General features: G+C 41.0%; 1 protein-coding gene across 3 annotated transcripts in view; it reads right to left on the bottom strand.

Moving 5' to 3' along the window:
* Positions 1-13,681, bottom strand: part of EFS (embryonal Fyn-associated substrate) — a 44,457-nt gene that overhangs the window by 14,176 nt on the left and 16,600 nt on the right. For all 3 annotated transcript variants that reach the window (XM_053702329.1, XM_053702331.1, XM_053702332.1), the window contains one exon: positions 12,394-13,359. In XM_053702329.1, the coding sequence (XP_053558304.1) occupies positions 12,394-13,359 (966 nt within the window). The remainder of the gene's footprint in view (positions 1-12,393; positions 13,360-13,681) is intronic.

The following is a 13,681-nucleotide window of genomic DNA, read 5'->3' as shown; positions in this document are numbered from 1 at the left end:
TTCTCTCAGCAGAGCTGTGAGAATTATAGTTTGACTGAGATAAAAAACGTTTATTCTGTAATTTGTTTCCTGCTTTCAGAATTTGTTATCCTTGCTAATGGGATTAAACCTTTGCTAAAGTTGTGTTGTTTACAAGGATTGAGGCTATAACTGTTTCAATTTATTAATTTTCAACTGTCATAGATCTTCTGTGCTTCTTAAAGGCACAGTACGTTTTAATATTATTCTAATTGAATTGTATTTCCAAGTTGCAAGTTTATTTGCTAGTGTGTTAAACATGTCTGATTCAGAGGATGATACCTGTGTCATTTGTTGCAATGCCAAAGTGGAGCCCAATAGAAATTTATGTACTAACTGTATTGATGCTACTTTAAATAAAAGTCAATCTGTACAAATTGAACAAATTTCACCAAACAACGAGGGGAGAGTTATGCCGACTAACTCGCCTCACGTGTCAGTACCTACATCTCCCGCTCAGAGGGAGGTGCGTGATATTGTAGCGCCGAGTACATCTGGGCGGCCATTACAAATCACATTACAGGATATGGCTACTGTTATGACTGAGGTTTTGGCTAAATTACCAGAACTAAGAGGTAAGCGTGATCACTCTGGGGTGAGAACAGAGTGCGCTGATAATATTAGGGCCATGTCAGACACTGCGTCACAGGTGGCAGAACATGAGGACGGAGAACTTCATTCTGTGGGTGACGGTTCTGATCCAAACAGACTGGATTCAGATATTTCAAATTTTAAATTTAAACTGGAAAACCTCCGTGTATTACTAGGGGAGGTGTTAGCGGCTCTGAATGATTGTAACACAGTTGCAATACCAGAGAAAATGTGTAGGTTGGATAAATATTTTGCGGTACCGACGAGTACTGAGGTTTTTCCTATACCTAAGAGACTTACTGAAATTGTTACTAAGGAGTGGGATAGACCCGGTGTGCCGTTCTCACCCCCTCCGATATTTAGAAAAATGTTTCCAATAGACGCCACCACAAGGGACTTATGGCAAACGGTCCCTAAGGTGGAGGGAGCAGTTTCTACCTTAGCTAAGCGTACCACTATCCCGGTGGAGGATAGCTGTGCTTTTTCAGATCCAATGGATAAAAAGTTAGAGGGTTACCTTAAGAAAATGTTTGTTCAACAAGGTTTTATATTGCAACCCCTTGCATGCATTGCGCCGATCACGGCTGCAGCGGCATTCTGGATTGAGTCTCTGGAAGAGAACATTGGTTCAGCTACTCTGGACGACATTACGGACAGGCTTAGAGTCCTTAAACTAGCTAATTCATTCATTTCGGAGGCCGTAGTACATCTTACTAAACTTACGGCGAAGAATTCAGGATTCGCCATTCAGGCACGCAGGGCGCTGTGGCTAAAATCCTGGTCAGCTGATGTTACTTCTAAGTCTAAATTGCTTAATATACCTTTCAAAGGGCAGACCTTATTCGGGCCCGGGTTGAAAGAGATTATCGCTGACATTACAGGAGGTAAAGGCCATGCCCTGCCTCAGGACAAAGCCAAAGCCAAGACTAGACAGTCTAATTTTCGTTCCTTTCGTAATTTCAAAGCAGGAGCAGCATCAACTTCCTCTGCACCAAAACAGGAAGGAGCTGTTGCTCGCTACAGACAAGGCTGGAAACCTAACCAGTCCTGGAACAAGGGCAAGCAGACTAGGAAACCTGCTGCTGCCCCTAAAACAGCATGAATTGAGGGCCCCCGATCCGGGATCGGATCTAGTGGGGGGCAGACTTTCTCTCTTCGCCCAGGCTTGGGCAAGAGATGTTCAGGATCCCTGGGCGCTAGAGATAATATCTCAGGGATACCTTCTGGACTTCAAATACTCTCCTCCAAGAGAGAGATTTCATCTGTCAAGATTGTCAACAATCCAGACAAAGAAAGAGGCGTTTCTACGCTGCGTACAAGAGCTCTTGTTAATGGGAGTAATCCATCCAGTTCCACGATCGGAACAGGGACAGGGGTTTTACTCAAATCTGTTTGTGGTTCCCAAAAAAGAGGGAACTTTCAGACCAATCCTGGACTTAAAGATCCTAAACAAATTCCTAAGAGTTCCATCGTTCAAGATGGAGACTATTCGGACAATTTTACCTATGATCCAAGAGGGTCAATACATGACCACTGTAGATTTAAAAGATGCTTACCTTCACATACCGATTCACAAAGATCATTATCGGTACCTAAGGTTTGCCTTCCTAGACAGGCATGACCAGTTTGTGGCTCTTCCATTCGGATTGGCTACAGCTCCAAGAATCTTCACAAAGGTTCTGGGTGCTCTTCTGGCGGTACTAAGACCGCGGGGAATCTCGGTAGCTCCATACCTAGACGACATTCTGATACAAGCTTCAAGCTTTCAAACTGCCAAGTCTCATACAGAGTTAGTGCTGGCATTTCTAAGGTCACATGGATGGAAGGTGAACGAAAAGAAAAGTTCACTCGTTCCACTCACAAGAGTTCCCTTCCTGGGGACTCTTATAGATTCTGTAGAAATGAAGATTTACCTGACAGAGGACAGGCTAACAAGACTTCAAAGTGCTTGCCGCACCCTTCACTCCATTCAACACCCGTCAGTGGCTCAATGCATGGAGGTAATCGGCTTAATGGTAGCGGCAATGGACATAGTACCCTTTGCACGCTTACACCTCAGACCACTGCAACTGTGCATGCTAAGTCAGTGGAATGGGGATTACTCAGACTTATCCCCTTCTCTGAATCTGGATCAAGAGACCAGAAATTCTCTTCTATGGTGGCTTTCTCGGCCACATCTGTCCAGGGGGATGCCATTCAGCAGACCAGACTGGACAATTGTAACAACAGACGCCAGCCTTCTAGGTTGGGGTGCCGTCTGGAATTCTCTGAAGGCTCAGGGACAATGGAGTCAGGAGGAGAGTCTCCTGCCAATAAACATTCTGGAATTGATAGCAGTTCTCAATGCCCTCCTGGCTTGGCCCCAGTTGACAACTCGGGGGTTCATCAGGTTTCAGTCGGACAACATCACGACTGTAGCTTACATCAACCATCAGGGAGGGACAAGAAGCTCCCTAGCTATGATGGAAGTATCAAAGATAATTTGCTGGGCAGAGTCTCACTCTTGCCACCTGTCAGCAATCCACATCCCGGGAGTGGAGAACTGGGAGGCGGATTTCTTAAGTCGTCAGACTTTTCATCCGGGGGAGTGGGAACTTCATCCGGAGGTCTTTGCCCAAATACTTCGACGTTGGGGCAAACCAGAGATAGATCTCATGGCGTCTCGACAGAACGCCAAGCTTCCTCGTTACGGGTCCAGATCCAGGGATCCAGGAGCAGTCCTGATAGATGCTCTGACAGCACCTTGGGACTTCAGGATGGCTTACGTGTTTCCACCCTTCCCGTTGCTTCCTCGATTGATTGCCAGAATCAAACAAGAGAGAGCATCAGTGATTCTAATAGCACCTGCGTGGCCACGCAGGACTTGGTATGCAGACCTGGTGGACATGTCATCCTGTCCACCTTGGTCTCTACCTCTGAAACAGGACCTTCTGATACAGGGTCCCTTCAAACATCAAAATCTAACTTCTCTGAAGCTGACTGCTTGGAAATTGAACGCTTGATTTTATCAAGACGTGGATTTTCTGAGTCAGTTATTGATACCTTAATACAGGCTAGGAAACCTGTTACCAGAAAGATTTACCATAAGATATGGCGTAAATACCTATATTGGTGTGAATCCAAAGGTTACTCTTGGAGTAAGGTTAGGATTCCTAGGATATTGTCTTTTCTACAAGAAGGTTTAGAAAAGGGTTTATCTGCTAGTTCATTAAAGGGACAGATCTCAGCTCTGTCCATTCTGTTACACAAACGTCTGTCAGAAGTTCCTGATGTCCAGGCTTTTTGTCAGGCTTTGGCCAGAATTAAGCCTGTGTTTAAAACTGTTGCTCCACCATGGAGTTTAAACCTTGTTCTTAATGTTTTACAGGGCGTTCCGTTTGAACCCCTTCATTCCATTGATATAAAGTTGTTATCTTGGAAAGTTCTATTTTTAATGGCTATTTCCTCGGCTCGAAGAGTCTCTGAATTATCAGCCTTACATTGTGATTCTCCTTATTTGATTTTTCATTCGGATAAGGTAGTCCTGCGTACTAAACCTGGGTTCTTACCTAAGGTAGTTACTAACAGGAATATCAATCAAGAGATTGTTGTTCCTTCTTTATGCCCAAATCCTTCTTCAAAGAAGGAACGTCTACTGCACAACCTGGATGTAGTCCGTGCTCTAAAATTTTACTTACAGGCAACTAAGGAATTTCGACAAACGTCTTCTCTGTTTGTCATTTACTCTGGGCAAAGGAGAGGTCAAAAAGCCTCCGCTACCTCTCTTTCTTTTTGGCTTCGTAGCATAATTCGTTTAGCTTATGAGACTGCTGGACAGCAGCCTCCTGAAAGAATTACAGCTCATTCTACTAGAGCTGTGGCTTCCACTTGGGCCTTCAAGAATGAGGCCTCTGTTGAACAGATTTGCAAGGCTGCAACTTGGTCTTCGCTTCATACTTTTTCCAAATTTTACAAATTTGACACTTTTGCTTCATCGGAGGCTATTTTTGGGAGAAAGGTTCTTCAGGCAGTGGTTCCTTCTGTATAAAGAGCCTGCCTATCCCTCCCGTCATCCGTGTACTTTTGCTTTGGTATTGGTATCCCAGAAGTAATGATGACCCGTGGACTGATCACACTTAACAGAAGAAAACATAATTTATGCTTACCTGATAAATTCCTTTCTTCTGTAGTGTGATCAGTCCACGGCCCGCCCTGTTTTTAAGGCAGGTAAATATTTTTTAATTTATACTCCAGTCACCACTTCACCCTTGGCTTTTCCTTTCTCGTTGGTCCTTGGTCGAATGACTGGGAGTGACGTAGAGGGGAGGAGCTATATGCAGCTCTGCTGGGTGAATCCTCTTGCACTTCCTGTTGGGGAGGAGTAATATCCCAGAAGTAATGATGACCCGTGGACTGATCACACTACAGAAGAAAGGAATTTATCAGGTAAGCATAAATTATGTTTTTTCATAGCGTATATGTTTTGTTGATGATCCATTTATATAGCCCACCTGGGAGTGTTTTTGTAACTCTATAGTTTTGCTTATATTTTAATAGCATTGTGCTAATTTTCAGACTCCTGACCAAACCCTTAAAGGGATATGAAACCCATTTTTTTCTTTTATTATTCGGCTAGAGCATGCAATTTTGACAACTTTCTAATTTACTCCTATTATCAATTTTTCTTTGTTCTCTTGATATCTTTATTTGAAAAAGCTGTAATGTAAGCCTAGGAGCCAACCTATTTTTGGTTCAACACCCTGGGTAGCGCTTGCTTATTGGTGGCTACATTTAGACACCAATCAGCAAGCGCTACCCAGGTTCTGAACCAAAAATGGCCCGGCTCCTAAACTTACATACTTGCCTTTTCAAATGAAGATACGAAGAGAACGAAGATAATAGGCGTAAATTAGAAAATTGCTTAGAATTGCATTCTGTTTCTGAATCATGAAAGTTTAATTTTGACTAAACTATCGCTTTAAGTGTCAGATGTATACTGATGTGTACAGATTTCTGCTTGCTTGCTCCTGTTTGTGTAATCTGTCTTTTCATATGAAAACGAGGGGGGATGTCTTATTTCCCAGCCCTTTTCAGTTGGTGTTCCAGCCTAACCTCATCACCAGTGCTAAATGGGAGCTTCTAAGCAAGTTTTTAAAAGGTTTTATACTGGATTTTTAGATCAGTATCTGTGCATATTATTCTTTATAGCAGTGTCTGTTACATGCAGTTATATGAAAACTGGTATACACTGTCCCTTTAAGCCTTTTTACACCTCTGTGATAAGCTGTTTTTGAGCTTTTTTTGCTGCTTAAATTTAAAAGCTACTGTAAGTCATATTTCAGTGAGTAACCCACTCAAATGATATATTGTTTTTTTACAACAGGCCCCAAATCACAAAAAAAAATAAGGAAAACTTCAGAATCCAATGTATAAATTTCTTCCATAAGAGAAGATTTTTTTTGTTTTCTTGGTACCGTGTTAGCCAGTTAACTAAATGAAAAATAAAATAAAATTGTATAAGTGAAAGGAGCCATAGTACAATTGAAAGCTTGCAAAAAAAATCCTCTTTTGTTAGCCTATAAAGGTGTCACTTATACAATTTCGGCTAGATTATGAGTCTTGCGTTATGAGTAAAAAAGCAGCGTTAAGTCTCATAACGCTGCTTTTTTACTACCGCTGCTATTACGAGTCTTGCCGATTTAGGGGCCCCGCACACTTTTATGGCCTTACCGCAAATCAACTTACGCAAATTGCTTATAGTCTATTTTGTAGTCTATTTTGAATGGGACTTCCATAGCTCCGGTATTACGAGCTTGTCCTGGGAGGCAAAAAGTGAGAGGTACACCCTATCCCGTCAAGATTCGTACCGCATTTTAAAGTCAGTAGTTATGAGTTTTACACTACAAAGCTGTAACATGAAACTCATAACTAAAGTGCTAAAAAGTACACTAACACCCATAAACTACCTATTAACCCATAAACAGAGGCCCTCCTGCATCGCAAACACTATAATAAAATTATTAACCCCTAATCTGCTGCTCCAGACATCGACGCCACTATAATAAACATATTAACCCCTAAACCGCCGTACTTCCACTTCGCAAACATTAGTTAAATATTATTAACCCCTAATCTGCTGTCCCTAACATAGCCGCCACCTACCTACATTTATTAACCCCTAATCTGCCGCCCCTAACGTCGCCGCCACTATACTAAATTTATTAACCCCTAAATCTAAGTCTAACCCTAACACCCCCTAACTTAAATATAATTAAAATAAATCTAAATAAAACCTACTATTAATAACGAAATAATTCCTATTTAAAAATAAATACTTGCCCGTAAAATAAACCCTAAACTAGCTATAATATAACTAATAGTTACATTGTATCTAGCTTAGGGTTTATTTTTATTTTACAGGCAAGTTTGTATTTATTTTAAATAGGTAGAATAGTTACTAAATAGTTATTAACTATTTACAAACTACCTAGCTAAAATAAATACAAATTTACCTGTAAAATACTACCTAACCTAAGTTACACTAACACCTAACACTACACTACAATAAATTACATAAATTAAATACAATTAAATAAATTAAATACAGTTAGCTGAATTACAAAAAAAAACAAACACTAAATTACAGAAAATAAAAAAACAAATGACAAGATATTTAAACTAATTACACCTAATCTAATAGCCCTTTCAAAATAAAAATAGCCCCTCCAAAATAAATAAAAAACCCTAGTCTAAACTACCAATAGCCCTTAAAAGGGCCTTTTGCGGGGCATTGCCCCAAAGAAATCAGCTCTTTTACCTGAAAAAAATACAAACAACCCCCCCAACAGTAAAACCCACCACCCACCCAACCAACCCCCCAAATAAAACCCTAACTAAAAAACCTAAGCTCCCCATTGCCCTGAAAAGAGCATTTGGATGGGCATTGCCCTTAAAAGGGCATTTAGCTCTATTGCGGCCCAAAGCCCTAACCTAAAATAAAACCCACCCAATAAACCCTTAAAAAAACATAACACTAACCCCTGAAGATCCACTTACAGTTTTGAAGATCCGACATCCATCCTCAACGAAGCTGGGAGAAGTCCTCAACGAAGCTGGGAGAATTCTTCATCCAAGCCGGGAGAAGTGGTCCTCCAGACGGCATCTTCTATCTTCACCCATCTGGCGCGGAGCAGGTCCGTCTTCAAGACATCTGACGCGGAGCATCCTCTTCTTCCGATAAATCTTCCAGAATGAAGGTTCCTTTAAGTGACGTCATCCAAGAATCTAAGGGACGCCATATTGGATGACGTCACTTAAAGGAACCTTCATTCTGGAAGATTTGTCGGAAGAAGAGGATGCTCCGTGTCGGATGTCTTGAAGATGGACCCGCTCTGCGCCGGATGGATGAATATAGAAGATGCCGTCTGGATGAAGACTTCTGCCCGTCTAGAGGACCACTTCTCCCGGCTTGGATGAAGACTTCTCCCGGCTTCGTTGAGGACTTCTCCCGGCTTCGTTGAGGATGGATGTCAGATCTTCAAAACTGTAAGTGGATCTTCAGGGGTTAATGTTAGGGTTTTTTTGGGTGTATTTTATTTTTAGGTTAGGGCTTTGGGCCGCAGTAGAGCTAAATGCCCTTTTAAGGGCAATGCCCATCCAAATGCCCTTTTCAGGGCAATGGGGAGCTTAGTTTTTTTAGTTAGGGTTTTATTTGGGGGGTTGGTTGTGTGGGTGGTGGGTTTTACTGTTGGGGGGTTGTTTATATTTTTTTTCAGGTAAAAGAGCTGATTTCTTTGGGGCAAAAGGCCCTTTTAAGGGCTATTGGTAGTTTAGTTTAGGCTCTGGGTTTTTTTATTTTGGGGGGGGGGGGGGCTTTTTTATTTTGATAGGACTATTAGATATGGTGTAATTAGTTTAAATATCTTGTAATTTGTTTTTTATTTTCTGTAATTTAGTGTTTGTTTGTTTTTTGTAATTTAGCTAATTGCATTTAATTTATTTAATTGTATTTAATTTATGTAATGTATTGAATTGTAGTGTAGTGTTAGGTGTTAGTGTAACTTAGGTTAGGTTTTATTTTGTATTTATTTTAGCTAGGTAGTTAGTAAATAGTTAATAACTATTTAGTAACTATTCTACCTAGTTAAAATAAATACAAACTTGCCTGTAAAATAAAAATAAACCCTAAGCTAGATACAAAAAAAAATCCGATTGGTTGATTTAATCAGCCAATCGGATTGAACTTCAATCCGATTGGCTGATTAAATCAACCAATCGGATTTTTCCTACCTTAATTCCGATTGGCTGATAGAATCCTATCAGCCAATCGGAATTCGAGGGACGCCATCTTGGATGACGTCATTTAAAGGAACCTTCATTCGGCCTTAGGACATCGTAAGAAGAGGATGGCTCCGTGTCGGATGGATTCAAGATGGCTCCGCTCCGGTTGATTGAATATTGAAGATGCCGCTTGGATGAAGACATCTGCCGCTTGGAGGACCTCTTCTGCCCCGATCGGATGAAGACTTCTGCCACTCCGGATGTCCACTTCTGGCCCATCGGTGCCCGGCTGGGTGAACATGGCTCCAGGTAGGGTGATCTTCAGGGGGGGTAGTGTTAGGTTTTTTTAAGGGGGGATCGGGTGGGTTTTAGAGCAGGGGTATGTGGGTAGTGGGTTGTAATGTTGGGGGTGTATTGTATTTTTATTTACAGGTAAAAGAGCTGATTACTTTGGGGCAATGCCCCTCAAAAAGCCCTTTAAGGGCTGGTAAAAGAGCTGATTACTTTGTAATTTAGGATAGGGAAGGGCATTTTATTATTTTGTGGTGGCTTTTTTATTTTATTAGGGGGCTTAGATTAGGTGTAATTAGTTTAAACTTATTGTAATTTTTTTATTTTCTGTAATTTAGTGTTTGTTTTTTTTGTATTATAGTTTAGTTTATTTAATTGTATTTTAGTTTACATAATTGTAGGTAATTTATTTAATTAGTTTAATGATAGTGTAGTGTTAGGTGTATTTGTAACTTAGGTTAGGATTTATTTTACAGGTAATTGTGTAATTATTTTAACTAGGTAGCTATTAAATAGTTATTAACTATTTAATAGCTATTGTACCTAGTTAAAATAAATACAAAGTTGCCTGTAAAATAAATATAAATCCTAAAATAGCTACAATGTAACTATTAGTTATATTGTAGCTATATTAGGGTTTATTTTATAGGTAAGTATTTAGTTTTAAATAGGAATAATTTTTTTAATTATAGTAAATTTATTTAGATTTATTTAAATTATATTTAATTTAGGGGGGTGTTAGGGTTAGACTTGGGTTTAGGGGTTAATAACTTTATTATAGTAGCGGCGACGTTGGGGGCGGCAGATTAGGGGTTAATAATTGTAGGTAGGTGGCGGCGATGTTAGGGAGGGCAGATTAGGGGTAAATTTATTATAATGTTTGCGAGGCGGGAGTGCGACGGTTCAGGGGTTAAAGGGACACTCAGGTTAAATAAAATTTTCATGATTCAGATACAGCATGCAATTTTAAACAACTTTCCAATTTACTTCCATTAAAAAAAATGTGCACAGTCTTTTATATTTACAATTTTTGAGTCACCAGATCCTACTGAGCATGTGCAAGAATTCACAGACTATACGTATATGCATTTGTGATTGGCTGATTGCTATCACATGGTACAAGGGGAGTGGAAATATACATAACTTTGAAATTTGTTATAAAAAAATCTACTACTCATTTGAAGTTCAGACTAAGTGCAATTGCATTGTCTTGTTATCTTGCATTTGTTGATTATGCAAATCTGTGTTGACTGGTCCTTTAATACATTTATTATAGTGGCGGCGAGGTCCGGTCGGCAGATTAGGGGTTAATAAGTGTAGGTAGGTGGCGGCGACGTTGGGGGGGGGGCAGATTAGGGGGTAATAAATATAATATAGGTGTCGGTGATGTTAGGGGCAGCAGATTAGGGGTTCATAGCTATAATGTAGGTTGCGGCGGTGTCCGGTGCGGCAGATTAGGGGTTAATAATATAATGTAGGTGTCAGCAATAGCGGGGGCGGCAGATTAGGGGTTAATAAGTGTAAGATTAGGGGTGTTTAGACTCAGGGTTCATGTTAGGGTGTTAGGTGTAGACTTAGAGAGTCTTTCCCCATAGGAAACAATGGTGCTGCGTTAGGAGCTGAACGCTGCTTTTTTGCAGGTGTTAGGTTTTTTTTCAGCCAGCTCAGCCCCATTGTTTCCTATGGGGAACTCGTGCACGAGCACGTTTTTCCAGCTTACTGCTACCATAAGCAGCGCTGGTATTGAGGGTTGAAGTGGAGCTAAATTATGTTCAACGCTCCCTTTTAGTGGCGGCGACGTTGGGGACGGCAGATTAGGGGTTAATAAATGTATGTAGGTGGCGGCGATGTTAGGGACAGCAGATTAGGGGGTTAATAATATTTAACTAATGTTTGCGAGGTGAGAGTACGGCGGTTTAGGGGTTAATATGTTTATTATAGTGGCAGCGATGTCCGGAGCGACAGATTAGGGGTTAATAAGTATAATGCAGGTGTCTGCTATGTCGGGGGCGACAGATTAGGGGTTAATAAGTGTAATATTAGGGGTGTTTAGACTCGGGGTTCATGTTAGGGTATTAGGTGTAAACATAAAATGTGTTTCCCCATAGGAATCAATGGGGCTGCGTTACTGAGCTTTACGCTGCTTTATTGCAGGTGTTAGACTTTTTCTCAGCCGGCTTTCCCCATTGATGTCTATGGGGAAATCATGCACGAGCACGTACAACCAGCTCACCGCTGACTTAAGCAGCGCTGGTATTGGAGTGCGGTATGGAGCACAACGCTCACTTCTTGTCTTTTAACGCCGGGTTTGTAAAAACCTGTAATACCAGCGCTGTAGGTAAGTGAGCTGTGAGAATAACGTGCAAGTTAGTACCGCACCCCTCATAACGCAAAACTCGTAATCTGGCTGTTTGTTTGTTATTTTATTTTTCATATGAGAATATGCAAAAGCACAACATAATGTCATGTGTCAGGAAATAACTCAATATCTCCCCCCAACATGTATAAAAATAAAATAAAAATAACATTGTACAGAAGGTTGGAGATGCAGAGAATGCTGTTTGTGCAGTAAATCCTAATGGCTCAGCATTATAGCTCCATGAACTCTTTAGTGCTGCTGCTATTAACTCTTTCAGTACTGGTCCTAACACACAATGCTTTGCAGAGAAAACACCCAGCTATGCAACTGCAAACATACATTTACAGAAGCTTGGAATTCATCCCTCAAATAAGTTTCTGTAACAAGAAATATAATTCCCAGGTAAACCAAAGATGTGTTTGGAGCAGGGCTGGGCAATCTGGGGAACATAATGGCACACAGACTGAGGAAAGCATAGCACAACATGTTCTAGTCTGTTTATGAAAGGAAAATGGGCCCATGAAGGTGAAATATAATGACCCTTAAAGCTACAGTCATAATCTAATAAACCCAAGGGATATCGTGAGTCTGATAGCCATGGTCAGGTAGCCCTGACCAAGGCCACAGTAAAGCATATTGAGTAAAGTCACAATCTTTTTCTTCTTATTTAATAATAAAGAAAACAACACATTCTCAGCTTGAGCAGAGCTGCTACTGAATTTCAAATGGGTATAAACAAAGTAAAGACAGCAGGGAGGGAAAGTGTCTGAAAACTCCTGGAAAGTATCTATCTACGCCATAAGGCATGAAACTGTATACATTGAAGTTCATGGACATGATAACAAGAGTTTTAGCCACATAAAAATGCTCCTTACCTGTAAATGTACATAATGATTGTCTTTGCACTGTATCCTTTCATACTCGCTGTCAGCAGTTTCCTCATTGTTAAACTGTGTATGAGACAGCGTGGGTGGTGGTGGAAGAGGTCTGTCTTGAATGCTTCCCTTCCTGTGGGTGGCTGGAGAGGCAATGGGGAGTGCAGGTAGTGGGCGGCGGGAGAGGCTCTCACTTGAGCTCAGTCGAGGGCGAGGGAACAGAAGGGCAGCATTAGCATTGATAAGACTTACAATGTATCCACTTTCTTCTTGTACCACTTTGGGTAGTGGATTCTGCTTCCCTCCTGCTTGCATGTCACGCATGACACGTTCAAGCTGTTCCACATGGCCAGAGAGCTCTCTGTGAAGAGAGGGGTCTGATGCCTGACAAGAGCGGAGTAAAGCTATATGTGCCATGCCAATAAAATCCCTTAGAGTGTCTACTTTCTTAGATGCCTCCAACTCCTCTAATCCTTCATCCACAAAAGGAAATGCTCTCTGTAGTTCATGGTGGAGCACTCTCAAGGCTTCTAGTGTGCATGTGCCATCATTACGATACTCCAAAACTAGGGAAGGTGGCAAGTTAGACTCTCTGCTTCCTGCAGAATCTACAGACCGAGCACTACCAACACTTGAGATTGAAAGACGGTGCGTATGAGGAGGTTCTAGGGTTTCTAAGGGATGACCAGTGCTCAGTATATCTTCAGGTGCCTCATATAGGTTTTGTAGTCCTGATACCCTCTTAAGATTTGATGGCATAGAATACACTCCATCTTCCTCATCACCCTCTGTATCTGGTAGACTATGAAAGATTGGAGGAACATCATAAATATCCTCTGGAATTGTCTCCGATTGGGTGGGTATGGGTTCCGGGGGCATCAATACCACAGCTCTCGATAATGCTGGACTATCGTATGTCTCAGGTGCACTCTGGGAGTCTCTCAGTAACTTAGGCATGTCATATATCTGCAAAAAAAGGCATGATAGAGCCTGTCAACACTTGTGAGATAAACAGGACAAGTACTTCTAAAGCAGGAGGTCAGGACACTATGAGCTTTCACAGCCCCCTGGTGAGGGTGACTTGGGAAGTTGTGGCTGAGAATAAAAACATAATATATCTGTTCATGATAGTTTGGATAGTTTATAGTGGTACACATTGTGTAATTTTGTATATATATTGCTGAGTAGTTTATTATTATATATTTCATTAATTAAACTTGTGGGCCATCACTATCTTAATCATGGGAGGAAGATAAAATCCAAATATAGGTAATTAAAAATGCAATGA

The sequence above is a fragment of the Bombina bombina genome, chromosome 2 (assembly GCF_027579735.1).
Source record: "Bombina bombina isolate aBomBom1 chromosome 2, aBomBom1.pri, whole genome shotgun sequence".
NCBI classification, from domain to species: Eukaryota; Metazoa; Chordata; class Amphibia; order Anura; family Bombinatoridae; genus Bombina; species Bombina bombina.
Note: the sequence above shows the minus strand (reverse complement) of the source record. Positions and strands in the feature narration are given on the sequence as shown.